Here is a 27,454-nt window from a genome sequence, read left to right as displayed (position 1 = left end):
CCCCAGTCCCTCCCAGCATCAAAGTCTTTTCCAATGAGTCAACTCTTCGCATGAGGTGGCCAAAGTACTGGAGTTTCAGCTTTAAGCAGCATTCCTTCCAAAGAAATCCCAGGGGTGATCTCCTTCAGAATGGACTGGTTGGATCTCCTTGCAGTCCAAGGGACTCTCAACAGTCTTCTCCAACACCACAATTCAAAAGCATCAATTCTTCGGCGCTCAGCCTTCTTCACAGTCCAACTCTCACATCCATACATGACCACTGGAAAAACCATAGCCCTGACTAGATGGACCTTAGTTGGCAAAGTAATGTCTCTGCTTTTAAATATGCTGTCTAGTTTGGTCATAACTTTTCTTCCAAGGAGTAAGCGTCTTTTAATTTCATGGCTGCAATCACCATCTGCAGCGATTTTGGAGCCCCCCCAAATAAAGTCTGACACTGTTTCCACTGTTTCTCCATCTATTTCCCATGGAGTGATGGGACCGGATGCCATGATCTTCATTTTCTGAATGTTGAGCTTTAAGCCAACTTTTTCACTCTCCTCTTTCACTTTCATCAAGAGGATTTTGAGTTCCTCTTCACTTTCTTCCATAAGGGTGTTGTCATTTGCATATCTGAGGTTATTGATATTTCTTCCGGCAATTTTGTGTTACTTCCAGTCCAGCGTTTCTCATGATGTACTCTGCATATAAGTTAAATAAGCAGGGTGACAATATACAGCCTTGACATACTCCTTTTCCTATTTGGAACTAGTCTGTTGTTCCATGTCCAGTTCTAACTGGGCATTAAGAAGCATTATTATGAACAAAGCTAGTGGAGGTGAAACAATTCCAGCTGAGCTATTAACCTGTGGTGGATTCATGTTGATGTATGGCAAAACCAATACAAAAAAAAAAAAAAAAAGGAACAGATGAATACTAACAAAAATAAAATAAAATAAAATCCTAAAAGATGACACGGTTAAAGTGCTGCAGTCAATATGTCAGAAAATTTGGAAAACTCAGCAGTGGCCAAAGGATTGGAAAAGGTCAGTTTTCATTCCAGTCCCAAAGATGGGCAATGTGAAAGAATATTAAAACTACCACACAATTGCACTCATATCATATGCTATCTAGGTAATATCCAAAATCCTACAAACTATGCTTCAATAGTATGCGAACTGAGAACTTCCAGATATTCAAGCTTGATTTTGAAAAGGCAGAGGAACCAGACATCAAATTGCCAACATCCATTGGATCATAGAAAAAGCAAGGAAATTCCAGAAAAACATCTACTTCTGCCTCATTGACTATGCTAAAACCTTTGACTGGGTGGATCACAACAAACTGGAAAATTCTTAAAATGGTGGAAATACCAAACCACCTTACCTGCCTCCTGAGAAACCTACATGCAGGTCAAGAAGCAACAGTTAGAACCAGACATGGAACAACGAACTGGTTCAACATTGGGAGAGGAGTATATCAAGGCTGTATATTGTCACCCTGCTTATTTTTCTATGTGGTTACCTCATGCAAAATGCTTGCTGAATGAAACTCAAGCTGGAATCAAGACTGCTGTGACAAATATCAATAACCTCAGATATGCAGATGACACCAACTTATTGGCAGAAAGCAAAGAGGAACTAAAGAGGCTGTTGGTGAAAGTGAAAGAGGAGTGTGAAAAAGCTGGCTTAAAACTCAACATTCAAAAACCTAAGATCATGGCATCCAGTCCCATCACTTCTTGGCAAATAGATGGGGAAAAATGGAAACAGTGACAGACTTAATTTTCTTGAGTTCCAAAATCACCGCAGACAGCAACTGAAGCTATGAAACTAAGACATTTGCTATTGAAGAAAAACTATGGCATATTTAGACAATTGAAAAGCTGAGACATTACTTTGCTAATAAATGTCTGTATAGTCAAGGCTATAGCTTTTCCGGTAGTCATTTACGGGTGTGAGAGTTAAAGCATAAAAGAGGCTGAGTGCTGAAGAATTGATGTTTTGAACTGTGGTGCTAGAGAAGACTGTTGAGAGTTCCTTGGAGTGCAGGGAGATCCAACCAGCTGATCCTAAAGGAGATCAATCCTGAACTTTTTTGTATGGACTGATGCTGAAGCTGAAGCTCCAATACTTTGGCCATCTGATGCAAAGAGCAGACTCATTAGAGAAGACTCTGATGCTGGGAAAGATTGAAGGCAGGAGGTAAAGGGGATGACAGTGGATGAGATGGTTGGATGGCATCACCGATTCAATGAACATGCATTTGAGCAGACTCCAGGAGAGATTGAAGGACAGAGAAACCTGTTGTGCTGTAGTCCATGAGGTCGCAGAGTCAGACACGACTGACTCACTGAACAACAAATTGGACAGTCAAGGCCACTTTTTTTTTGCTTCTTGTTGACTTGATCAGGCCCTGCTGTCTGTCACAGGCCAGTACCACCAAACCCACTTGTAGCTAGTCTCTCCAGCAATGCACTTGCCTGCCCCTAATTCAACCCCTGTCACCAGCTTCCACTCTAAACTGCATAACCATGTTGAGAGTGTGCCACCATAGGAGAACATGCTGACAGCTAGGGATTCCACAGGTTCCAATGAGCCCAGAGCTGTTCACATCCCCTGCTACCTTCCTTGGCCACCATCATTCTGCACATGTCCACAACTGTCCTTCACTATATAGGCAGTTGCAGGTGGCACCTACAGCCAAGTGTATGCTCTAGACTCCATGGCTGCCTGATCTGATTCCTAGCTGTTTCACCGGATGCACTGCTTAGGACTCCAATAGCCATTACAACCACTGAGTACCCCCAACACACACACACCCACACACAGAGTGTTTGCCAAGGACTAAACAGATGAAAGAAAAAACATTTAATGAAATACAGCATCCTTTCATGATGAAATGTCCAGCAGTTTTGTAGAAGGAATATACCAAAACAATAAAGGGCATATGTTAATAACACAAATCCAAGACATCATCATACTCAACAATGAAAAGTTGAAAACGTGTGTGTTTTATAAAAATGTAAACCTTTGAATATGTGTTCAAGTAATAATTAACAAGGGAGCCAAGAATTTCAATGGGAAAAAGACCCTTAATAAACGGTGTTGGGAAAACTAGATACCCACATGCAGAATGAATCTGGACCCCTATTTTACAACATTCACAAAATTAACTCAAAACTGATTAAGGATTTAAAAATAAGTTGAAGTTATAAAATTGCTAGAAGAAAACAGGAAAAACCTCCCCAACATTCTTCTTTATATTGGTACTTTGGATATGACACCATAATCACAATTAACAAAACCAAAAGTAAACAAGTGAGAATACATCAAACTAAAAAACTCCTACACAGCAAAGGAAACAATCAACAAAATGAAAAGCAATCTAAGGAATGGGAGAAATTATTCACAAACTATGTATCTGATGAAAAGCTAAAATACCAAATACAAAAGGAATTCATACAACTCAATAGAAAAATAATACTAACTCAGTTTAAAAATGTGCAGAGTACCAAAATAGATAGTTTTCTAAAGAAGGCATACACGGTCAACAGGTATATGCAAATGTGCTCAACATCACTAGTCATCAGGGAAATATAAATCGAAATTACAGTAAACTATCACCTAACATCTGTCAGAATGGCTATCATATAAAAGAAAAGAGATAAGTCCTGACAAGAATGTGAAAAAAAGAGAACACTTGTATACCATTGGTAGCAAAATAAGGTGGGATAGCCACTATGTAAAATACTATGGAAGTTCCTCAAAAAGTTAAAAAGATAACTACCATATGATTATTACTATGGAAGATATATTACGATGGTAGATATATACACTTCTGAGTATATATCCAAAGGAAATAAAATCACTGTCTTAAAGAAATATCTGCACCCCTCCCCATGTTCACCACAGCATTACTAACAATATTCAAGGCATGGAAACAACCTGATTGTGTATCAACAGATAAATGAATAAAGATTTATGTCTACCTATTTATAGAGAGAAATGGTAATTTCCTGGTCCTGGGCTGGGAGGTGGGAGAAATGGGGAGATGTATGTCACAGGGTACAAATTTCCTGTTATAAGTTCTGGAATCCAATGCACAGCATAGTGACTATAGTTAACAATATTGTGTTGTATACTACTACAGAGCCGACCTTTAAAGTTATAACCGCACAATGAAAAATTGTAACTTGCTGAGGTTATGGATTTATTAACAAATCTTTTGCATCAGTAATTTTGCAATATGTATGTATATAAAATCATCACATTGTATACTTAGAACACACAAAACGTCATTTGTCAGTTGTATCTCAATAACTATGGGAAAAAATAGACTTTCTGTTCAGGTCTCTTGAGATTCAATAAGAATTTTAGGATTTTTCTATTCTCTTTCCTCCAAATAACTTGGATTTTGATAGGGCCAGCACTGAAACTGAATGTTTTGAGGGGAATATTGACACCTTAGCAATATTAAATCTGCTTATCTATGAATATAGAGTATCTTTTCATTTATTTGTATCTTCTTTAATTTCTTTCAGCAAGGTTTGTCATTAAACATGTCTTTCATCTCCTGGGTTAAGTTTATTCTTAAGTATTTTATTCCTTTTTTGGTAAGAAAATGTATTTTATTTATTTATTTTTTAAATTGAAGGATAATTGCTTTACAGAATTTTGTTCTGTCAAAACACAACATGAATAACCATAGGTATACATATATTCCCTCCCTCCCATCTTCTTCCCCATTCTACCCCTCTAGGTTGATACAGAGCCCCTGTGAGTCTCCTGAGACATAAGCAAATTCCCGTTGGCTCTCTATTTTACATATGATAATGTAAGTTTCCATGTTACTCTCTGTACATCGCACCCTCTCCCCATGTCTGTAAGTCTGTTCTCTATGTCTGTTTCTCCATTGCTGCTAGGTCACTTCAGTCGTGTCCAACTCTGTGCGACCCCGTGGACTGCACCTACCAGGCTCCTCTGTCCATGGGATTTTCCAGGCAAGAGTACTGGAGTGGGTTGCCATTGCCTTCTCCATTGCTGGCCTGCAAATAAATTATTCAGTATCATCTTTCTAGATTTCGCATATATGTGTTAGTATATGATATTTATGTTTCTCTTTCTGACATACTTCACTCTGTATAATAGGCTCTAGATTCATTCACTTCATTAGAAATGATTCAAATGTGTTCCTTTTTATGGCTGAGTAATATTCCATTGTGTATATGTACCACAACTTCTTTATCCATTCATCCGTCAATGGACATCTAGGTTGCTTCCATGTCCTAGCTAATGTAAATAGTGCTGCAATGAACAAAGGGATACATGGGTCTTTTTCACTTTTGGTTTCCTCAGGGGATATGCCTAGGAGTGGGATTGCTGTGTCATATGGTGGTTTTATTCCTAGTTTTTTAAGGAATCTCCATATCATCTTCCATAGCATTTGTATCAATTAACATTCCTACCAACGGTGCAAAAAGGTTCCCTTTTCTCCACACCCTCTCCAGCATTTATTGTTTGCAGACTTTTTGTTGATAGCCATTCTGACCAGTGTGAGGTGATATCTCATTGTAGTTTTGATTTACATTTCTCTAATAATGAGCGATGTTGAGCATCTTTTCATGTGTTTGTTAGCCATCTGTGTCCTCTTTGGAGAAATGTCTGTTTAGGTCTTTTTCCCACTTTTTGACTGGGTTGTTTTTCTGGCATTGAGTTGTATGAGCTGCTTGTATATTTTGGAAATTAATCCTTAGTCAGTTGTTTCATTTGCTATTATTTTCTCCCAATATGAGGGTTGTCTTTTTGCCTTGCTTATAGTATTTTAGTCTTTTGATGCTGTTATAAATGAAATGTTTTTCTTAATTTTGTTTTTGGATTGTTCACTGTTATGTATAGAAATGCAACTAATTCTTGTGTGTTGATTTTGTACTTTGCAACTTTTCTGTATTGGTGAACTCATTTTTTTTTGTGGGAACTTAGGACATTTTGTATATAAGATCATGTTGAGAACAGAGGTAATTTGAACTTATCGCTTTCCAATTTGGATGTCTGTCTCTTTGCTGCTTAAATTCTCTAGCTAGCACTCCTAGAATTATGTTGAACAGAAATGTAAAAGCAAGTATCTTCATTTTGTTTTGATCTTAGAGGAAAATCTCTCAGTGCTTCAATATTGACCATGATTTTAGCTGTGGGCTTTTGATACAAATGTATTTATTATGTTAAGGTAGTTTCCTTCTGATTTGTTGAGCATTTTCTATCATAAAATAATTATCACTCTGTGAATTGTATTTTCTCATCAGTTGAAATGATCATGCAGTTTTTTTTCCTTTCATTCTGTTAATGCAACATGGACTGGTTTTCATGTGTTCAACCATCCTTCCATTCTAGGAATGAATCCCACTTGGTCATTGTGAATAATCCTTTTAAGGTCCTTTTGCCTTGTTTGATAGTATTTTGTTACTGAGTTTTGCATTGACATTTACTAGGGATATTGGTCTGCAGTTTTCTTATAATGTCTTTGTCTGGCTTTAGTGTCAGGGTAATGTTGGCCTTACTGAATGCATTTGAAAGTGTTCTGTCTTTTACAATATTTTAGAAGAGATTGAGAAAACTTGGTATTAATTCTTTTCTAAATATTTGGAAAAATTCACCTGTGAAGTCATCTGGCCCTGACTGCTCTTTGTTGGGAGTCTTTTTAAAAAATTATTGATTCAATTACCTTACTTTTTATAGGATTTATTTGATTTTATATTTCTTCACAATTCAGTTTTGTGCATTTCTTGGACTTTGTCAATTTCATCTAGGTTCTCCTATGTAAAATCAGCAATAGTATTCCCTCTTTCATTTCTGGTTTAGTAATTTGAGTCTTCTCTTTTCTCCTTGTCACTCTTTGTAAATTTTCCTCAAATATATTGATCTTTTCAAAGAAACAACTCAATTTTGTTCACTTTCTCTATTGTGTTTCTATTCTTTATTTTGTTCATATCTGCCCTAGTTTTTATTATTTCTTCTTCCTGTTAGCCTTGTGTTTAGTTATTCTTCTTTTTCTAGTTTCTTAAGTTGTAAAGTTAGGTGGTTGCTTTGATAGTGTTCTTTTTTTAAATTTATTTTTAATTCAACTATAATTGCTTGACAATGTTCTGTTGGTTTCTGCTGTACAACAATGCAAATCAGCAAAATGTATACATATGTCCCCTCCCTCAGGAGCCTCCCTCCTATCCCCAGCTCCATCCCACCCTTCTAGGTTGTCAGTTTTCTTCTTTTATTTTATTTTTTAAATTTAAATTTATTTATTTTAATTAACATACACATCACACACTGCTTTTGCTACATTCCTTAATATGATATATTTTCATTTTCATTTGTCTCAAAGTATTAATATTTTCTAATTTCTCTTGTTATTTCTTATTTGACCTAATGATAGTTGAACATTGTTTTTTGCATTTCCACATTTGTTATTTTCCAGTTTTCTTGTTATTCTTATCTAGTTTCATTCAGTTATGATCAGAAAGTACACTTTGTAGGATTTCCATTTTTTAAGTTTATTAAGATTTATTCTGTGGCCTAGCATATGATCTATCCTAAGGAATCTTTCTTGTGCATGCAAGAAAAACGTGTATTCTGCTGTTTGTTGAGGGAGGTGTCCTTTTTTGTCTGTTAAGTCTAGTTGATTTATGACATTGTTCATGGTCTCTCTGTCCTTGTGGATCTTCTGTCTTACTGTTCTATTTACTGTTTAAAAATATGATACTGAAGTTTCTGATTATTATTGTATAGTGTTTATTGCTCCATTGTGTCAATGTTTGCCTCACATATTTAGGATATTTGGTGCTATGTTTATAATTGCTATAGATACCCTTTTAGATTACATCCTCTTTGTGTCTTAGTCTTATAACACTTTTTGGTTTAGAGTCTACTTTGCCTGATATTGGTATAGTTCATTCTGCTCTCTTTTGCTTACTATTTGCATGGAGTATGTGTTCTTATCCTCTCACTTACAACATATGTGTGTCCTTGCCCAATAAATTAAAATCTGCCACTGCTTCCACTTTTTCTCCCTCTATTTGCCATAATGTTGATGGGACAGGATGCCACCATCTTAGTCAAATGCTTAATTTTAAGCCAGTTTTTTCACTCTCCTCTTTCACCCTTATTAGTTATTCTTAATTTTCTGCAATTAGAGTGGTATCATATGCATGTCTGAGGTTGTTGATATTTCTCCCAGTAATCTTGATTCCAGCTTGTGGAATAAAGTTTAGCATTTTGCACAATGCACTCTGTATATAAGTTAAATAAGTAGGGTAACAATATACAGCCTTGATGTATACCTTTTCTAAATTTGAATCAGTGTATTGTTTCATGTTTGGTTCTAATTGTTGCTTCTTTCCTGCATACAGGTTTCTCAAGAGACAGGTAAAGTGGTATGGTATTCCTATCTTTTTAAGAATTTTTCATATTTTATTATGATCCACACAAAGGCTTAGTGTAGTCAATGAAGCAGAAGTAGATGCTTTTTGGAATTACCTTGCTTTTCCTATCATGAAATGGATGTTGGCAATTTGATCTTTGGTTCCCTTGCCTTTTCTAAATCCAGCTTGTACATCTGGAATTTCTTGGTTCATGTACTGTTAAAACCCAGCTTGAAGGATTTTGAGCATTAGTTTATAGCGTGTGGAATGAGCACAATTGTATGGAAGTTTGAATATTCTTTGACATTGCCTTTCTTCGGGATTGGAATGAAAACTGAACTTTTCCAGTCCTTTGGCCATTGCTGAGTTTTCCAAATTTTCTGACATATTGAGTGCAATACTTTGACACCATCATCTTTTAGGATTTTAAATGGCTCAGCTAGAATTCCATCACCTCCACTAGCTTTGTTCATAGTGATGCTTCCTAAGGTCCACTTGACTTCACACTCCAGGATGTCTGGCTCTAGGTTAGTGAGCCATCGTGGTTATCCAGGTTATTAAGAACTCCCCCCACCCACCTTTTTAAATAGTTTTTCTGTGTATTCTCACTTTTTCTTAATGTCTTCTGCTTCTCTTAGGTCCTTGCTATTTCTGTCTTTTATTGTGTTCATCTTTGCATGAAATGCTCCATTGATATCTCCAATTTACTTAAAGAGATCTCTAGTCCTTCCCATTCTATTGCTTTCCTCTATTTCTTTGCATTGTTCACTTAAGAAGGCTTTCTTATCTCTTTTTGCTATCCTCTGGAACTCTGTATTCAGTTGGGCATATCTTTCCTTTTCTCCTTTGCTTCACTTCTCTTCTTTTCTAAGCTGTTTGTAAGGCTTCCTCAGACAACCATTGTGACTTGCTGACTTTTTTTTCCTTGATGGTGTCACCAGCTCCTGTATAGTGTTACAAACCTTCAACAATAGTTCTTAAGGTACTCTGTCTACCATTTCTAATTTGTTGAATGTATTCATTATCTTCACTGTATAACCACAGGGATCTGATTTAGGTCATACCTGAATGGACTAGTGGTTTTCCCTACTTTCTTCAATTTAAGTCTAAATTTTTCAATAAGTAGCTGATGATCTGAGCCACAGTCACCTCCAGGTCTTGTTTTTGCTGACTGCATAGAGCTTCTCCATCTTCAGCTGCAAAGAATATAATCAGTCTAACTTCAGTATTGACCATCTGGTGATGTCCGTATATAGAGTTGTCTCTTGTTTTGTTGAAAGAAAGTGCTTGCTACGACCAGTGCATTTCTCTTCACAAAATTCTGTCAGACTTTGCTCTACCTCATTTTGTATTCCAAGGCCAAACTTACCTGTTACCCCAGTTATCTCTTAACTTCTTCATTTTGCATCCCAATCCCCTATGATGAAAAGGAATCCTTTTGGTGTTAATTCTAGAAGGTCTTTTAGTTCTTCATAAAATCATTCGACCTTAGCTTCTTTGACATTAGTTGTTCGGGCATATATTTGGATTATTGTGATATTGAATGGTTTGTCTTGGAAACGAAACCAAGATCATTCTGATGTCTTTGAGATTGCACCAAAGTACTGCAATTTGGACTCTTCTGTTGGCTATGAGGGCTCCTCCATTTCTTAGGGCTTCTTGCTCACAGTAGTAGATATAACAGTTAACTGAATTAAATTTACCCATTCACGTCCATTTTAGTTCACTGATTCCTAAGATGTTGATGTTCACTTTTGCCATCTCCTGCTTGACAACATTCAGCTTACCTTGATTCATGGACCTAGCAATCCAGGTTCCTATGCAACATTATTCTTTGCAGCATTGAACTTTACCTTTAACACCAGATTTTAGTGATTTACAGTTACTTTTTAATCTTTTGTCTTTCAAATCCTGTAAAAAAGTAGGATTATAAACCAAAATTGTAATAATATTGGTTTTTACTTTTATCCATGTATTTAGCTTTACTCTAGAATTTTTATTTTCATATGGCTTTGAGTTACTGTCCAGTGTCCTTTCATATCGCTTTGAAGAAGAATCTTTAAATTTTCTTTTAGGGTAGATTTCATAATGAACTCCCTCAGTTTTTATCTCGGAATATCTCAATTTTTGAAGTGCAGTTTTGCTAAATATAGACTTCTTGGTTCACCATTTTTTTAGCTTTCATTAAATATATCATCCCACTGCCTTCTGACCCACAAGGTTTTAACTGAGAAAATTTCTGATAATCTCATTAAGGATCTCTTGTACATGATTGTTTTTCTCTTGTTGCTTTCAAGATTCTTTGTCTTTCAACAGTTTGATTATAATGTATCTCACTGTGGATCTCTCTCTGGTTGTCCTACAAGGAGTCTATTGAGCTTCTTGTATTAGCATATCCAAGTCTTTCCTCAAATTTGGAAAATTTTCAGCTTTGCTTTTTCAAGTAAGTTCTCTGTCCCTTTCTTTTTTTGCCTTCTAGAATTTTCAGAATGTGTAGCTTGGTCTGTTTTATATTGTATGATAATTTCATTAGATTTTGTTCAGTTTTCTCCTTTCCCACCCCCCCCCTTTTCTGCTCCTCAAATTCAATAGCTTCAAGTATTATGTCTTCACATTTGCTGACTGTTCGTCTTCCTGCTCAAGTTTGCTGATGAATTCCTATGGTGGAGTTTTCAATTCAGTTTTGTAATTTTTAGCTTCAGAATTTTTGTTTGGTTCTTTTAAAAATTTGTCTTTGCTGATATTCTTACCATATATGGCTTTCTTGACTTACTTCAGTATTTTGCTCATGTTTCCTTTAACTTAGTGAACACATTTAAGAGAGTTAAAGTCTTTGTCCCATAAATCCAAAGCTTGTGTTTTCTAGAGTTGGTTGAATGGAGCATGTTTCTGCTTATTTGTATAGCATGTGATTTTTTTTTTTTTTTTGACATCTGGGATTTGAAAAAAGTTGCTATCCTAGTCTTTGCAGATTGTATCTCAGCAGAGACAGAACTTACTAATCTGTCTTGCATAAAGGTTTAATTTTTCTCAGAACATTTCTGGGCATATATATCCTCCAGGCTTATGTATATGTTTTTCCTTCATCTCTTCACTATATATGGCTGCTTTTAAATGTATTAATATCCCTATGAATTTTACCTTTGTTCCCTTTTGGGACCCTAGATGTTCTACTGTATTGTGATACCCATAATATCTTGTCCCTGGTGCCTGCATGTCTGCAGTCCCCCTTGTAGTTTTCATACCCTGGCATCTATCACTGCTTTCAGCAACTTTAATATAATATCCAAACTATGGCACTGTTCTCATTTGAGCCCTGAGTCAAGTAAATCAAATTTAGTTCTTTGCACAGTTCTCAACTTGGCCTGAATGTTGAAAAAATTCTACTCTTTTCATCCCAAAGGGGCAACCAGTAAATGCATAGCTTTCTACCAACTCAGTGTACTGTCTCATAGAGGGTGATGGTGTAAAGATAAGCAAAAACACCACAGATACCCTTACAGTTTGCATGTAGCTTTTTTGACTGGGCATTCACTTGATTGTTGCAGACACTTCACCAGTTTCAAGAATTTTTTTAATATATAAATTTATTTATTTTAATTGGAAGCTAATTACTTTACAATATTGTACTGGTTTTGCCATACATCAACATGAATCTGCCATGGGTGTACACGTGTTCCCCATCCTGAACGCCCCTCCCACCTCCCTCCCCGTACCATCCCTCTGAGTCATCCCAGTGCACCAGCCCCGAGCATCCTGTATCCTTCATCAAACCTGGACTGGCAATTCATTTTATATATGATATTATACATGTTTCAATGCCCTTCTCCCAAATCATCCCACCCTCTCCCTCTCCCACAGAGTCCAAAAGACTGTTCTATACATCTATGTCCCTTTTGCTGCCTCACATACAGGGTTATTGTTACCATCTTTCTAGATTCCATATATATGCATTAGTATACTGTATTGGTGTTTTTCTTTCTGGCTTACTTCACTCTGTATAATTGGCTCCAGTTTCATCCACCTCATTAGAACTGATTCAAATGTATTCTTTTTAATGGCTGAGTAATACTCCATTGTGTATATGTACCACAGTTTTCTTATCCATTCATCTGCTGATGGACATCTAGGTTGCTTCCATGTCCTGGCTATTATAAACAGTGCTGCGATGAACATTGGGGTACACGTGTCTCTTTCAGTTCTGGTTTCCTTGGTGTGTATGCCCAGCAGTGGGATTGCTGGGTCATAAGGCAGTTCTATTTCCAGTTTTTTAAGGAACCTACACACTGTTCTCCATAGTGGCTGTACTAGTTTGCATTTCCACCAACAGTGTAAGAGTGTTTGTTCCCTTTACTCCACACCCTCTTCAGCATTTATTGCTTGTAGACTTTTGGATAGCAGCCATTCTGACTGGCGTGAAATGGTACTTCATTGTGGTTTTGATTTGCATTTCTCTGATAATGAATGATGTTGAGCATCTTCTCATGTGTTTGTTAACCATCTGTATGTCTTCTTTGGAGAAATGTCTGTTTAGTTCTTTGGCCCACTTTTTTGATTGAGTTGTTTATTTTTCTGGAATTTAGCTGCAGGAGTTGCTTGTATATTTTTGAGATTAGTTCTTTGTCAGCTGCTTCTGAAGGCTGTCTTTTCACCTTGCTTATAGTTTCCTTTGTTGTGCAGAAGCTTTCAATTTTAATTAGGTCCCATTTGTTTATTTTTGCTTTTATTTCCAATATTCTGGGAGGTGGGTCATAGAGGATCCTGCTGTGATTTATGTTGGATAGTGTTTTGCCTATGTTCTTCTCTAGGAGTTTTATAGTTTCTTGTCTTATCTTTAATCCATTTTGAGTTTATTTTTGTGTATGTAGAACAAGAATTTGAGGCTTCTTAGCCTACTAATTTTCTCAAGAGCTACTTGAATAATTTTTAATTAAGACAACAGCAAGATGCTAGAGCTTCTCCAGTGGCTCAGGCAGTAAAGAATCTGCCTGCAGTTGGGAGACTTGGGTTCAATCCCTGGGTTGGGAAGAGCCCCTGGAGAAGGGCATGGCAACCCACTTCAGTATTCTTGCCTGGAGAATTCCCATGGACAGAGGAGCATGGTGGGCTACAGTCCATGGGGTCACAAAGAGTTGGACATGACTGAGTGACTAACCACAGCAGAGAAAGATGATAAAAGGACTAACAAGAAGGAAGATTTAATTTGATCCTTATTATTAATATATATCTGAAATATAGTCTTTTAATTTTTGTATCAACAATATAATGTAGTGAAAAAGAATAACATTTTGAATTGGGCAAATTCATTTTCTCTCTCTCTCTTCCCTCTTCTCTTCTAAACAACTGTGTCATTTTTAATTAATAAGTGTTCATTTAGTCATCCAGTAATGGAGGAGAAAAAAATGTATGATTTACTGACAGGCTTTATGCCACCCAACCTATAATGTTTATCAACATACAATCAAGATAATGGTAGAATTAACCAACATCTCTGAATGCACTTTCACCTCTCACAATAGAACCTAAAAGATAAACCTGCTAAACTGCATAGGTAATATGTTAACATGAAGTAACACTGTTAACCAGATAGCAGCTGAAGGAAACACAAATGAATTACCTGGCAGGAAATGGTCAGTCTTGTAAAAGGACAGACTTGCCTCTTACTGGGATGATCTAGTGTAGTGTGAGTTAATATTATAATCTCTTAAAATCTAATCCCTGCTCTAATACATACTAGATGCATGAATTGGGGTGGCTCACTTAACATCTCCAAACCTTAGTGTCCCCAACTTTAGGAAATATTATTGTTATAGAAATAGACAATGCAAATACTTAGAAAAGTTCTTGCCAAAATTACTTGTTCAGTACATATAATCGGTTACTATTACTACTTTACAAGTAAATAAGTTCTGAGTAGCCTGCCCATAAAGCTTTCACCCATACTTGTTTACCCATTTTTAGATACGGTCAATCTAGATACATACATTATAAGGAGTCTTTCAGGATTTAGGACCATCAATACCACACTGTAAGACTGGTTTTATGTGAAATTCTGTGCTACATTTCACAAAAGAAAATATTCTGGTACTTGAGTCCATTCCTTAGAAGGTGAGGGCTTCCTTGATAGCTCAGTTAGTAAAGAATCTGCCTGCAATGCAGGAGACCTGGGTTTGATCCCTGGGTTGGGAAGATCCCCTGGAGAAGGGAAAGGCTATCCACTCCAGTATTCTGGTCTAGAGAATTCCATGGACTGTATAGTCCATAGGGTCACAAAGGGTTGGACACGACTGAGCGATTCTCACTCACTTTCACTTGGAAGGTGTAGGAAATGGCTGGTAGATGACCCATACTCCAGCACCTCCATTAATAATTAACTTTTGTAGCCAGTAATTTCAACTGATTGTTCTTGCATCTGGTTTAGTTGTCTTTATGAGATTACAAAAATAAAAATAAAAATAACAAGTAACTAAATATTCCAGTTAAGACCTTTTTTTGGAAAAACACAACAGGTCTTTACCTACTAGCAGTCATTTTTTTTTTTTTGAAGGAGGCTTACCTTTTACTTCATGAAGTTTCTGTTTCTTAGCCTTTAGCAAGATCTCAAGATTTTTTACAAAATTCATAGTAAACTCAGAATTTCCAGAAATTGAGAAGGGCACAATTGTTTCACCATATTGTTCCAAATCCATTTCTCTCTCAAGTTCTTCACCTCTTGAAAACTCCACATCGCTCATCAAAAAATAAAAAATACCCAGGAGTGCTAGTATCTGCAGCAAGATCAAATTCCAGTTGCGCCAAGAGAACATTGCTCTTTTCATGAACATGGCAAAGAACTGCTGACTGTAAAGAGTCCACTGACAAGACAGAAGATGGCATTACAGCATCACAATGGTCATAATATTTAATGAAATTCATTAATATTTTAAATCTTATGATCGAGGATGTATACAAGTTTATAAATATACCCTTGAACAGAAAGAACATAACCATAGTTCACAGACTAGGTGACAAACAAGACTTCTTATTTGTATAATGTGTTGAATGCAAGGATTAATGCTTCCATCTAATTACACTGAAAACCTCAAAAGGATCACTAACACATTCATAGCGTCTCTGACCAGAGCAACATCACATCTATCTTTCTTAGCCAATATTAAATTGTAATATTTCCAAATTCTTAGCCACTGACCACCAGAGAAGTCCCATCAATCAGTATTTTCTGAATGAAACAACTAGCATTTAGATGTTGTCACTGACTGGAAATAAGGTAAAGTTTAGAAGGATTCTTTTTCACATTGTTTTCTGACTTTTAAAAGATGGATTATTAGATATATTTTTGGATGACAGAATATAGCAATACAATTAATTTTTCTACACTATTCTGCAAATCTTTCATTGTCTGCATCTTTATAAGAAGGGGGAAATAAGGAAGAGTGATATAGCAGAAATGTGCAAGCAGGGAGAAGAGGAAAATTATATTTTAAAGTATCCAATTCATGGCAAACATTCCAAAGGTCATATTTTACTTGGTGTTAACTCATTAAAATGTCTCACAGAGAATTAAATTAAAGCATAAATATGTTAAATAATTTGTTTAAAGTCAAATAGCTAGTGAATAGAGCAGAAATTCCAGTTCTCTCTGGTTCAAAATTCCACTCATTAGTTGTACAATATCAACTCTGCTTCACAACTGACTCATCAGCCCTCTCAGTGAAAGTATGCTTATGGGCAACTCTGAGAAATATATCTTCCACATCAGAATCCCTAGTGTTTTGGGGGAACACTATAGGGAGTATTTAGTTAAGAGAACAAGGACAGAAATGCTTGTCAGTCCAATGAAATTTCCCATGGTAATGAAGAAAGATACTGAATTGGGAGTAAATAGTTCACTAGGAAATATCAATTCACTTCAATTCATAAATTTAAATAGTTTTATGTACATGAATAGTGATAAGTTTTATAAGAAACTTTATCAACTCTGAGTGGACTAACAGTTCAAAACTGTGATAAGTGACTCTGAGGAATAATAATGGGAAGAGTAAAAATCTAATTCCTACTATCATATTTTACTTTTGAATTAAAAAACTAACTGAATTGTTTTACATACTACTCCTTACCTGAACTTCTTTGGCTAAGAACTCAAACTCTACTTTTAATTCAATATTAAAATGAAATATTATAACTTTTATCTCATACAAATATATACAAAATTATATTCTTAGCGAAGTTGCTCACCCCAGTATTAAATGTAACATTAGAGTGCTCATTCAAGTTGGAGGGAAAAGATGATCTCTCAAAATTTCTAGGGACATTCATATTCTGATTTATGTCTTCACTTTCATCTTCACTTTTTAGGGTCTGCAAAATCGGATTATTCGATTGACTGACCCTACACACATAGAAAAAGAAAATTATTTTAACCAGAATAGTGGTTTCTAAATACATAGTTCATTATAAAATTTTCAAAAATTGAGTCAAAATTTTAAAAAAAATCACTGGCTAGAAGTTGTTAAATCTGTAAAAACTGATATTGATAATATACAGCAGTTTTATTTTCATAATGCTTCTGAGCTTATTTCAGAAAAATTAAACTAAAGAGGCTCTTTAGTTCTTCTTCACTTTCTGCCATAAGGGTGGTGTCATCTGCATAGCTGATGTTATTGATATTTCTCCTGGAAATCTTGATTCCAGCTTGTGCTTCATCCAGCCCAGCATTTTGCATCATGTACTCTGCATATAAGTTATATAAGTAGAATGACAATATACAGCCTTGATGTACTCCTTTCCCAATTTGAAACCAGCCTGTTTTTCCATGTCTTGTTCTAACTGTTGCTTCTTGACTTGCATACAGGTTTCTCAGGAGACAAGTAAGGTGGTCTGATATTCCCATCTCTTTAAGAATTTTCCATAGTTTGTTGTGATCCACACAGTCAAAGGTTTTGGCATAGTCAATAAAGCAGAAGTAGCTGTTTCTCTGGAGCTCTCTTGTTTTTCCTATGATCCAATGGATGTTGGCAATTTGATCTCTGGTTCCTCTGCCTTTTGTAAATCCAGCTTGAACATCTGGAAGTTCATGATTCACATACTGTTAAAGTCTGGCTTGGAGAATTTTGAGCATTACTTTGCTAGCGTGTGAGATGAGTGCAATTGTGTGATAGTTTGAGCATTCTGTGGCATTGCCTTCCTTTGGGATTGGAATGAAAACTGACCTTTTCAGTCCTGTGGCAACTGCTGAGTTTTCCAGATTTGCTGGCATATTGAGTGTAGCACTATTAACAGCACCATATTTTAGGATCTTCCATCAATTCCACTAGCTTTGTTCGAGGTAATGTTTCCCAAGGTCAACTTTACTTCACACTCTGGGATGTCTGACTCTAGGTGAGTGACCACACCAAAATGGTTATTCAAGTCATTAAGACCTTTTTTGTATATTTACTGTGTATTCTTGCCACCTCTTCTTAATTTGTTCTGCTTCTGTTAGTTTCTGTCTTTCATTGTGACCATTTTTGCATGAAATTTTCCGCTTGGTATCTCTAATTTTCTGAAGCGATCTCTAGTCTTTCCCATTCTATTGTTTTCCTCTCTATCTTTGCAATGTTCATTTAAGAAAGACTTTCTTATCTCTCCTTGCAATTCTTTGGAATACTGCATTCAGTTAGGTGTCTTTCCCTTTCTCCTTTGTCTTTCATTTCTATTCTTTTCTCAGCTATTTATAAGCCCTCCTTAGAAAACCACTTTGTCTTCTTGCATTTTTTTTTCCTTTGGGATGGTTTTGGTCACCTCCTCCTGTACAATGCCACAAACCTCCGTCCATTGTTCTTCAGGTACTCTGCCTACCAGATCTAATCCCTTGAATCTATTTGTCACCTTCACTGTAATCATAAGTGATTTTATTTAGATCATACCTGAATAGTCTTTGTTCTTCCTTACTTTCTTCAATTTAAGCTTGAATTTTGCAATAATGATCTGAGCCATAGTCAGCTCCTGGTCTTATTTTTGCCGACTGTATATAATTTCTCCATCTTCTGCTGCAACCTAGATAATCCATCTAATTTCAATATTAACTATCTAGTGATATCCATGTGTGGAGTCATCTCTTGTGTTGTTGGAAGAGAGTGTTTGCTGTGGCCAGTTTGTTCTTTTGGCAAAATTCTGTTAGCCTTTGTCCTTCTTCATTTTGTACTCCAAGGCCAAACTTGCCTGTTACTCCAGGTACTTCGTAAATTCCTGCTTTTACATTTCAGTCCCCTATGAGAAAAAATCCATGTGGTCATTTTCATTAGTTTTCAGTGATTGTGGTTTTCATTCGGGAAGCTATGAGATTGGAGTTCTTGCTTCTTCTGGCTTCTCTCTTTGCTCTAGGCCAGTACTAACAATTCTACCCACAAAATACACAGACATTCAATTGTAATCCCAAAGTTTCAAATAATCTTATGAAATATTCCTCTGCTCTAGGTATTCCATACCTGGATTTAGTTTTTTGTGCAGTTTCATAGTCTCATTTTTTTTTTCATTGAGTATCCTGCTTCCTAACTCTCTGAACTGATATTCTCACTCTAGTTCCATGAGTCACAGCAGCCTTAGCACATGAGGCAAGCAATGTACATAAACTGATATGTTTGTGATTCATAGAAGATAATCATAGCTAACAATCCATTACTACTTCAATTATTCTAGCTCCACACATGATGGGTCTTGCTTTCAAAATGAAATCTGATTTTAAGGAAAATAAATTTTTTTTCTACTCTCTTGCTCCCATGCATCATTACTTACCTAATGAAAACCTCTTCCATTGTAGTGATGGAGATACCAAAGCTAGCAATACCCAACTCTTCCTGTCTTTCTTCCATTTCAGTAAATAGATCTTTAAACCTAGGAGAAGAAGGTGAAGGAGCTAGTACTCGGAAGGTGATTTTCGCATTAATATTTTTGTTGCCTTCAACAGTGGGGGAAAATGTAGTTTATCCTTCGCTGCAGTGCTGATCATAGTTTCCATGGTAGGTGATAAATCAGGAATGTGGAATATTCCTGGAATATACATGTATGACTATCACCACCAAAGCTATAGACATACCAATCACCTCCCATAATTTCCTCCCATCCTTTTTATTATTTTTTGTTTTTGTGGTAAAAACACATAATCTGAGATCCATTCTCTTAGTGTAAATATTCAGTTCAGTTCAGTTCACTCACTCAGTTTTGTCTGACTCTTTGCGACCCCATGAATTGCAGCACACCAGGCCTCCCTGTCCATCACCAACTCCTGGAGTTCACCCAGACTCACGTCCATCGAATCAGTGATGCCATCCAGCCATCTCATCCTCTGTCGTCCCCTTTTCCTCCTGCCCCCAATCCCTCCCAGCATCAGAGTCTTTTCCAATGAGTCAACTCTTCACATGAGGTGGCCAAACTATTGGAGCTTCAGCTTTAGCATCATTCCTTCCAAAGAAATCCCAGGGCTGATCCCCTTCAGAATGGACTGGTTGGATCTCCTTGCAGTCCAAGGGACTCTCAAGAGTTTTCTCCAGCATCACAGTTCAAAAGCATCAATTCTTCGGCGCTCAGCTTTCTTCTCTTCTCTGTGTGAGTCCAACTCTCACATCCATACATGACCATTGGAAAAACCATAGCCTTGACTAGACAGACCTTTGTTGGCAAAGTAATGTCTCTGCTTTTGAATATGCTATCTAGGTTGGTCATAACTTTTCTTCCCAGGAGTAAGTGTCTTTTAATTTCATGGCTTCAATCACCATCTGCAGTGATTTTGGAGCCCCCCAAATTAAAGTCTGACACTGTTGCCCCATCTATTTGCCATCAAGTGATGGGACCAGATGCCATGATCTTCATTTTCTGAACGTTGAGCTTTAAGCCAACATTTTCACTCTCCTCTTTCACTTTCATCAAGAGGCTTTTGAGTTCCTCTTCATTTTCTGCCATAAGAGTGGTGTCATCTGCATATCTGAGGTTATTGATATTTCCCCTGGCAATTTTGATTCCAGCTTGAGCTTCTTCCAGGCCAGCATTTCTTATTATGTACTCTGCATATAAGTTAAATAAGCAGAGTGACAATATACAGCCTTAACATACTTCTTTCCCTATCTGGAACTAGTCTGTTGTTCCATGTTCAGTTCTAACTGTTGCTTCCTGACTTGCATACAGGTTTCTCAAGAGGCAGATCAGGTGGTCTGGTATTCCCATCTCTTTCAGAATTTTCCACAGTTTATTGTGATCCACACAGTCAAAGGCTTTGGCATAGTCAATAAATATTAAGTATGCAATATTGTTATATGTAGGCACTATGGCGTATAGTTGATCTCCAAAACTTATTTATCTTTCATAAACCGAAATTTTGAATAAACTGAACATCAACTCCCTGTTTCCCCCTCCTCCATTCATCAGCTCTGGCAACCACAGTTCTACTCTCTGCTATTATGAATTTGACCATTTTAGATTCCATGATACAAGTGAGATCATACAGTGTTTGTTTTTGTGTGTCTGTTTTATATTACTTAGCATAGTGTCCTCTAGGTCCATCCATTCATGCTGTCACAAAAGACAGGATTTACTTCTTTTTTAAAGTTGAATTATATTCCATTGTATATACATTTATTTTCTCTTTATTCATTTGTAGGTGGACATTTAGGTTGTTTTCATATCTTGCCTATTGTGAATAATGCTGCAATGAGCTTGGGAGTACAGGTGTTCCTCTGAGATCCTGATCTCAATTCTTTTGATTAATATCCAGAAATGAGATTGCTGGATCATGTGTGGTAGTTTTATTTTTCACTTTTTGAGAAATCTCTGTGCTTTTTTCCTACATAGCAAAATCTTAAGCAATACATAGTAAATGCAACTCTTAAAAGCAATTATATAGAGAAAGATTGTGAGAACAGTTTTGTGGTCTTTGTACATTTGTTCACACAGATATAGGAGAAGGCAATGGCACCCGACTCCAGTACTCTTGCCTGGAAAACCCCATGGGTGGAGGAGCCTGGTAGGCTGCAGTCCATGGGGTCGCCAAGAGTCAGACATGACTGAGCGCCTTCATTTTCACTTTTCACTTTCATGCACTGGAGAAGGAAATGGCAACCCACTCCAGTGTTCTTGCCTGGAGAATCCCAGGGACGGGGGAGCCTGGTGGGCTGCTGTTTATGGGGTCGCACAGTCGGACATGACTGAAGTGACTTAGCAGTAGCAGTCACATAGATATAACAGCAGACTCAAGCCCCCAAAAGTCTGAAGAAGAAAACAAAAATTTATAATGAATCAGTCAAGCATTATTATTAGCACTGTCCTTTTTATGATTTAAAATGTAGTAAATTAAAATGTTTGAAGCTCCAATATTTTGGCTACTTGATGTGAAGTGCCAACTCATTGGAAAAGACCCTGATGGTGGAAAAGATTGAAGGCAAAAGGAGAAGGGGAAGCAGAGGATGGGATGGTTAGATAGCATCACCAAGTGAATGGACAAGAATTTGAGCAAACTCCAGGAAATAGTGCAGGACAGAGGAGGTTGGTGTGCTACAGTCCGTGGGGTTGCAGAGTCAGACACAACTTAACAACTGAATAACAACAACAAAATTCAATTGGGATATCAAGATGGCAGGGTAGGAGGATGTAGCACTCACATTTCCCCAGAAACACATCAAAAATATACGTACATGTGAAACAATTCTCACAAAAACTAACTAGAAACTGGCAGAACTCCAGTCAACCAATGTTTGCAACTAAAGCTGCAAGAAAGATCTCCATGTAACCAGGTAGGATGGAGAAAAGGCATTAAGTCAGGGTCTTTGCCCCTGGGAGCAATCTATAAGAAGAAAATCAACACAGCCACACCCTTTCTCTGAGGAGTAAAGAGTCTGGGCATATCAATCCTATGGAGGAAATGGGCCCCCTTACCAGCTGGGAAAACTGCTAAGAGAGATAGATGGGCTAGAGATGCCTAGCTCCCTAACAGTGTATACATGTTGGCTTACTGACAATCAAGGCAGAAACAGCCTTGCACTGGAGACTGCTGCCTCACTGCACTTTGCAATTTTAAGGGAGAAACAATTGACCCTGCTCATTCCACACCACAGCCTTGTTCAAGTTCTGTGCAGAGACCCAGTCTAGCTCTGCAGAAACTGACCAGGGTGCTTGGGGTGTGAAACAGGCCAAGTTGTGGAGGCCTTTGTCAGCAGATGTGGCAATGGGGGATATTGTCAATGTGCACAGAGGGCAGTTCCACAGGAGCTTGCAGTGATAAGTGCTAAATCTCAGGCAAACAGACCCTGGGAGAGGAATTAATATAGCTCTGCAGAGACAGCCCAGAAAGCCTGGGGGTGTGAATCAAGTGAAATGGCAATAAACATTGTCATTGCATAGGAGAACATAGTAGTTTGTCTCCCAGTGAGGGCACTCCAGTTCAGCTTAGCATGAGATGTGGGACAGAGAGGTCCTGAGAAAAGTATGCCACAGAGGCAGTCCGGATCAGGTGAAAGCACAGCCACCTCAATTCATACAGCCACAGTGTCCCAACACCCAGTCACAGCCTTGTACTAGATCTGAGATGAACACAACAGAGGAATGGATAGGCATCTATGAGCCTCTGTGATTTCATGGGCTTCACATGCTTCAACAACCACCTTATTTAGGGCAGAGCTCACACTCAAGGGCAATGGAGCCATATCAAACCTGACACTCAGGACTTCAAATACAAAAACAACTGAGGGGCAGACTCTGCCCCTGATAGGGTAGCAATAGTCACAGAGCAAAGAGGAAACCCCACCTTACATCTTGCACAGACTTTAAATCTCCCAACACCAACCACACCCCGTATCAAGGAGATAAATGCCAGCACACTGGGCTCAGTGTCCATACCAAAACCAGTACTAACACAAAAATATTGGACACACACAGTTTGCACAAGTATACTCCCATATAAGAACAACCCTTGAAGTTGAAAGTATGCTGTATGTGCTATTCTCAGTTGCTTCCATTGTATCCAGCTCTTTGCGACCCCATGGATCATGGCCCACCTGACTCCTCTGTCTATGGGATTTTCCTGGCAAGAATACCTCAAGTTCACAGTAGGTAACTGTTTCTCATAAACTCATAGAGACAGAGAAAGTCAAATAAAATAAAGTCAGAGGAACTACTCCCAATTAAAAAGAAAATGAGAAATACCCTGAAAGAACAAATAATGAAACAGTGCTCACCAGTTAACTAAAACCAAAAAGAAGTAATAAAAATGCTAACCAAATTAAGAAAAGCTATTGATACAAATGCAGATCACTATAAAAAAGAACTGGAAAATATAAAGGTGAACCAATCAAAAATAGACAATTCAACTGCTTAAATAAAAACCAATCTGGAAGCAATGAATATTCACAAAATAACATAGAAGAATGAATATGTGATTCAGGAGAGACAATGATTGAAGTCACCCAATCAGAACAGAAGACAGATTAATAAAAAATGTTAAAGCAACATATAATATCTAGGGGATAATAAAAATTATGCCAGCCTGTGCATAATAGGGGTTCCAGAAGAAGAAAAGAGAGACATGGGTACTAAAAATGTACTTGAAGAAATTATGGCTAAAAACTTCTCAAACTTAAGTAAGAAAACAGGCATCCAGGTACAGGATGCACAGTGTTGCAAAAAGATGAACCCCAAAAGACTCACATTGAGAAATATCATTTAAAATGGCAAAAGCAAAAGATAAAGAGAAAATTCTAAAGGCAGCAAGAGAAAATTAAGAATCATCTACAAGGGAGACTCCATGAAGCTATTGGTTGATATTCCTACAGAAACTTTGCAGACCAGAAGGGAGTGACATGATATAATCAAAGACCTGAAAGAGAAAACCTCATAACTTAAGTACCCAAAAAGATTATCATTTAGAATAGAAGAAAAGATAAAAAATTTCCTTAGACAATCAGAAACTAAAAGAATTCAGCAGTATCAAACCTACAATAAAAGAAATATTGAAAAGTCTTCTGTAAATAAAGATAAAAAAGAATCTACAGGAAAAAACAATCACAATAATAAAGGCAAACAAATAAAAAGAATGAAGATTACTAAAGTAAACCAAAGTATAGATTAAAAAATAAAACAAAATTCAAAAAATTTAAATGAATTATAACTACAATTAACAATAAAAAGACAAACATGAAAATAGGACATAAATGATAAAATCTGGAGGAAGGGAGTAGAAAAACATATATCTTTTAGAATGCATTTTATTTTGAATGACAATCTTTTTAAAGCAAGTAGATACACTTGTAGATCAACATACTTGATTTTCATTGATTTCAACCACAAATAAATGATATACATTAGATTCATAAAAACCAAACTCAATCATATTACAGAAGAAAATTATCAAGCCAAAAATGAGAAAAACAAAAAGAAGACAATATGAACAAAGAAAAACTGTAAAAACAACTGGAAAAGAAAGATTTAAATGGCTGTAAGTACATGCTGCTGCTGCCGCTGCTGCCGCCAAGTCACTTCAGTCATGTACGACTCTGTGTGACCCCATAGACAGCAGCCCACTAGGCTCCTCTGTCTCTGGGATTCTCCAGGCAAGAATACTGGAGTGGGTTGCCATTTCCTTCTCCAGGAGATCTTCCCGACCCAGGGATCAAACCCAGGCCTCCCACATTGCAGGCAGACGCTTTAACCTCTGCATACCTATCAATAATTACTTTAAAGTCAATGGACTAAATCCTCTTATCAAATGATATAGTGTAATAGATGGGATAAAAACCAAGAACTTACAATATGCTGCCTAGAAAAGATTCACTTCAGGGCAAAAACACATATGCTGAAAGTGAGGGGATAGAAAAAGATGTTTCAAACAAATGGAAATTACAGGAAAGCAGGGATAGCAATACACATATCAAAAAAATAGACTTTAACACAAAGGACATGAAGAAAGACAAAAAAGAACATTATATAATGATGAAGAAGCCAGTACACTCATCAACATACATGCATATAGGTGCACCGTAAATATTTAAAATAAGTATAATAAATTCTAACAGACACAGAGAGGTGGACAATAATACAATAATAGTAGGAGACTTTAATACCTCATTGACATCAATGGACAGATAACCTAGACAGAAAAGTAACAAGGCAACAGAGGTCCTAAATGACAAAATAGATCCATTGGAGTTGATATCTACAGGGCACTACACAATCTCCCCAAAATATAACAAAAACCAGAATACAAATTCTTTTCAAGTGGAAATGAATGATCTAAGATAATATCATAAAACAAGCTTCAACAAATTTAAAAGGATAGAAATTATTTCAAGCCTTTTTTATGACCACAGAGGTGTGAAACTAGAAATCAACCACAGAAAGTAAAACAGGAGTAGAACAAACAGCTGGAGATCAAACCTGCTACTAAAAAAACAAGAAGGTCAATGGTAAAATCAAAGAAGATATCAGAAAAAAAAAAACTCAAGGAAATGAAAATACAACCTTACAACATCTATGGGATATAGCAAAAGGACTTCTAATGGGGAATTTTATAGTCATTAAGGCCCTTCTTGAGAAGAAACATCTCAAATAAACAATATTATCCCCCACCTAGTGGAATTAGAAAAAGAAGAACAAACAAAACCTAAAGTTGGCAGAAGGGAGGAAATAATAAAGATGAGAAAGGAAATAGGATAGAGATTAAAAATAGAAAAAAATCAATAAATCTAAGAATTGCTTGTTTGAAAAGAGAAACAAAATTGATAAACTTCTGGCAGATCTCACCAAGAAGAAAAGAGAGAGGATTGAAATAAACAAAATAAGAAATGAAAGAGGAGAAGTAAAAACTGATACCACAGAAATACAAAAACATTTTTAAGAGAATATTACAGTTATATGGCAACAAATTAGATGATCTAGAACAAAGGCACAAGTTTATAGAAATATATTGTTCTTGTTGCATAGCTGTTAAGTCATATCTGACTCTTTTACAACCCCATGGACTGTAGACCCCTAAGCTCCTCTGTCCATGGGATTTTTCAGACAAGAATATCAGTGGGATGCCATTTCCTTCTCCAGGGGACCTTCCCGACCTAGGGATCAAGCCTGTATCTCATGCATTGGCAAGTGGATTCTTTATCACGGAGCCACCTTGGAAGCCCTTGTAGCAATATACAGCCTGCCAAAACTGAGTCCAGAAGAAACAGAAAATTTGAGCAGACCAACTATCAGAAATGAAACTGAATATGTAATTTAAAAACAATGGTCCAGGACCAGATGCCTTCACTTAAGAATTCCATGAAACATATGAAAAAGAGCTTACACCTATCCTGCTTTAATTATTCCAAAAATTGAAGAGGAAGGAAAACTGCAAAATTATTTCCATGAAGCCACTGTCACTCTATTACCCAAAAAAGACAAAGACACTATACCTACACATTTGACAAGTCAGTATCTTTGATGAATATAAATGCAAATATCCTCTACAAAATGTTGCAAACTGAATGCAACAGTACATAAAAAGAATCAAACAGAATGATCAACTGGACAATTCCAAGGTTCACAAGAATGGTTCAACACATACAAATCAGTGTGATATACCACATTAACAAAAGGAAAGACAAAAATACATGGTCATCTCAGTAGACTCATAAAGAGCTTTTCATAAAATTCAACATCTATTCATGATAAGAACTCTCACCAAAGTGGATATAGAGGGAAGATGTCTTAACAAAATAAAAGCCATTTATGACAAACCTGCTGTCGACATAATACTCTATGGTAAAAAGCAGAAAACTTCTTCACTAAATTTGGGGAAAAGACAAGGATGCCCATTCTCACCATCCTATTCAGCATGGTATTAGAAGTAGTAGCTGCAGCAATCAGATAGGAAAAGAAATAGAAATACAACCCCATTGGAAGGGAGAAGTAAAATGGAACTATTGATAGATGACATGATACACTATACAGAGAAACATAGAGTCTCCACATAAAATCTATTAGAACTAATAAAAGAATTCAGCAAGGAAGCAGGATACAAGATTAATACACAGAAATCCTTTGATTTCATTATGCTAATAAGTAAATATC

At 36.7% G+C, this 27,454-nt stretch overlaps 1 protein-coding gene across 1 annotated transcript in view; it reads right to left on the bottom strand.

The window, feature by feature from the left end:
• LOC101113819 (phospholipid-transporting ATPase ABCA3-like) overlaps positions 1 to 27,454 on the bottom strand; it is a 219,732-nt gene that overhangs the window by 89,795 nt on the left and 102,483 nt on the right. The window contains exons 13-15 of the mRNA XM_060406324.1: positions 19,163 to 19,261; positions 16,625 to 16,778; positions 14,946 to 15,243 (exon numbers count right to left, since the gene is read on the bottom strand). Coding sequence (XP_060262307.1) covers positions 14,946 to 15,243; positions 16,625 to 16,778; positions 19,163 to 19,261 — 551 coding nt within the window. The remainder of the gene's footprint in view (positions 1 to 14,945; positions 15,244 to 16,624; positions 16,779 to 19,162; positions 19,262 to 27,454) is intronic.

This window comes from Ovis aries, chromosome 24, assembly GCF_016772045.2.
Source record: "Ovis aries strain OAR_USU_Benz2616 breed Rambouillet chromosome 24, ARS-UI_Ramb_v3.0, whole genome shotgun sequence".
In the NCBI taxonomy this organism is placed as follows: domain Eukaryota; kingdom Metazoa; phylum Chordata; class Mammalia; order Artiodactyla; family Bovidae; genus Ovis; species Ovis aries.
Note: the sequence above shows the minus strand (reverse complement) of the source record. Positions and strands in the feature narration are given on the sequence as shown.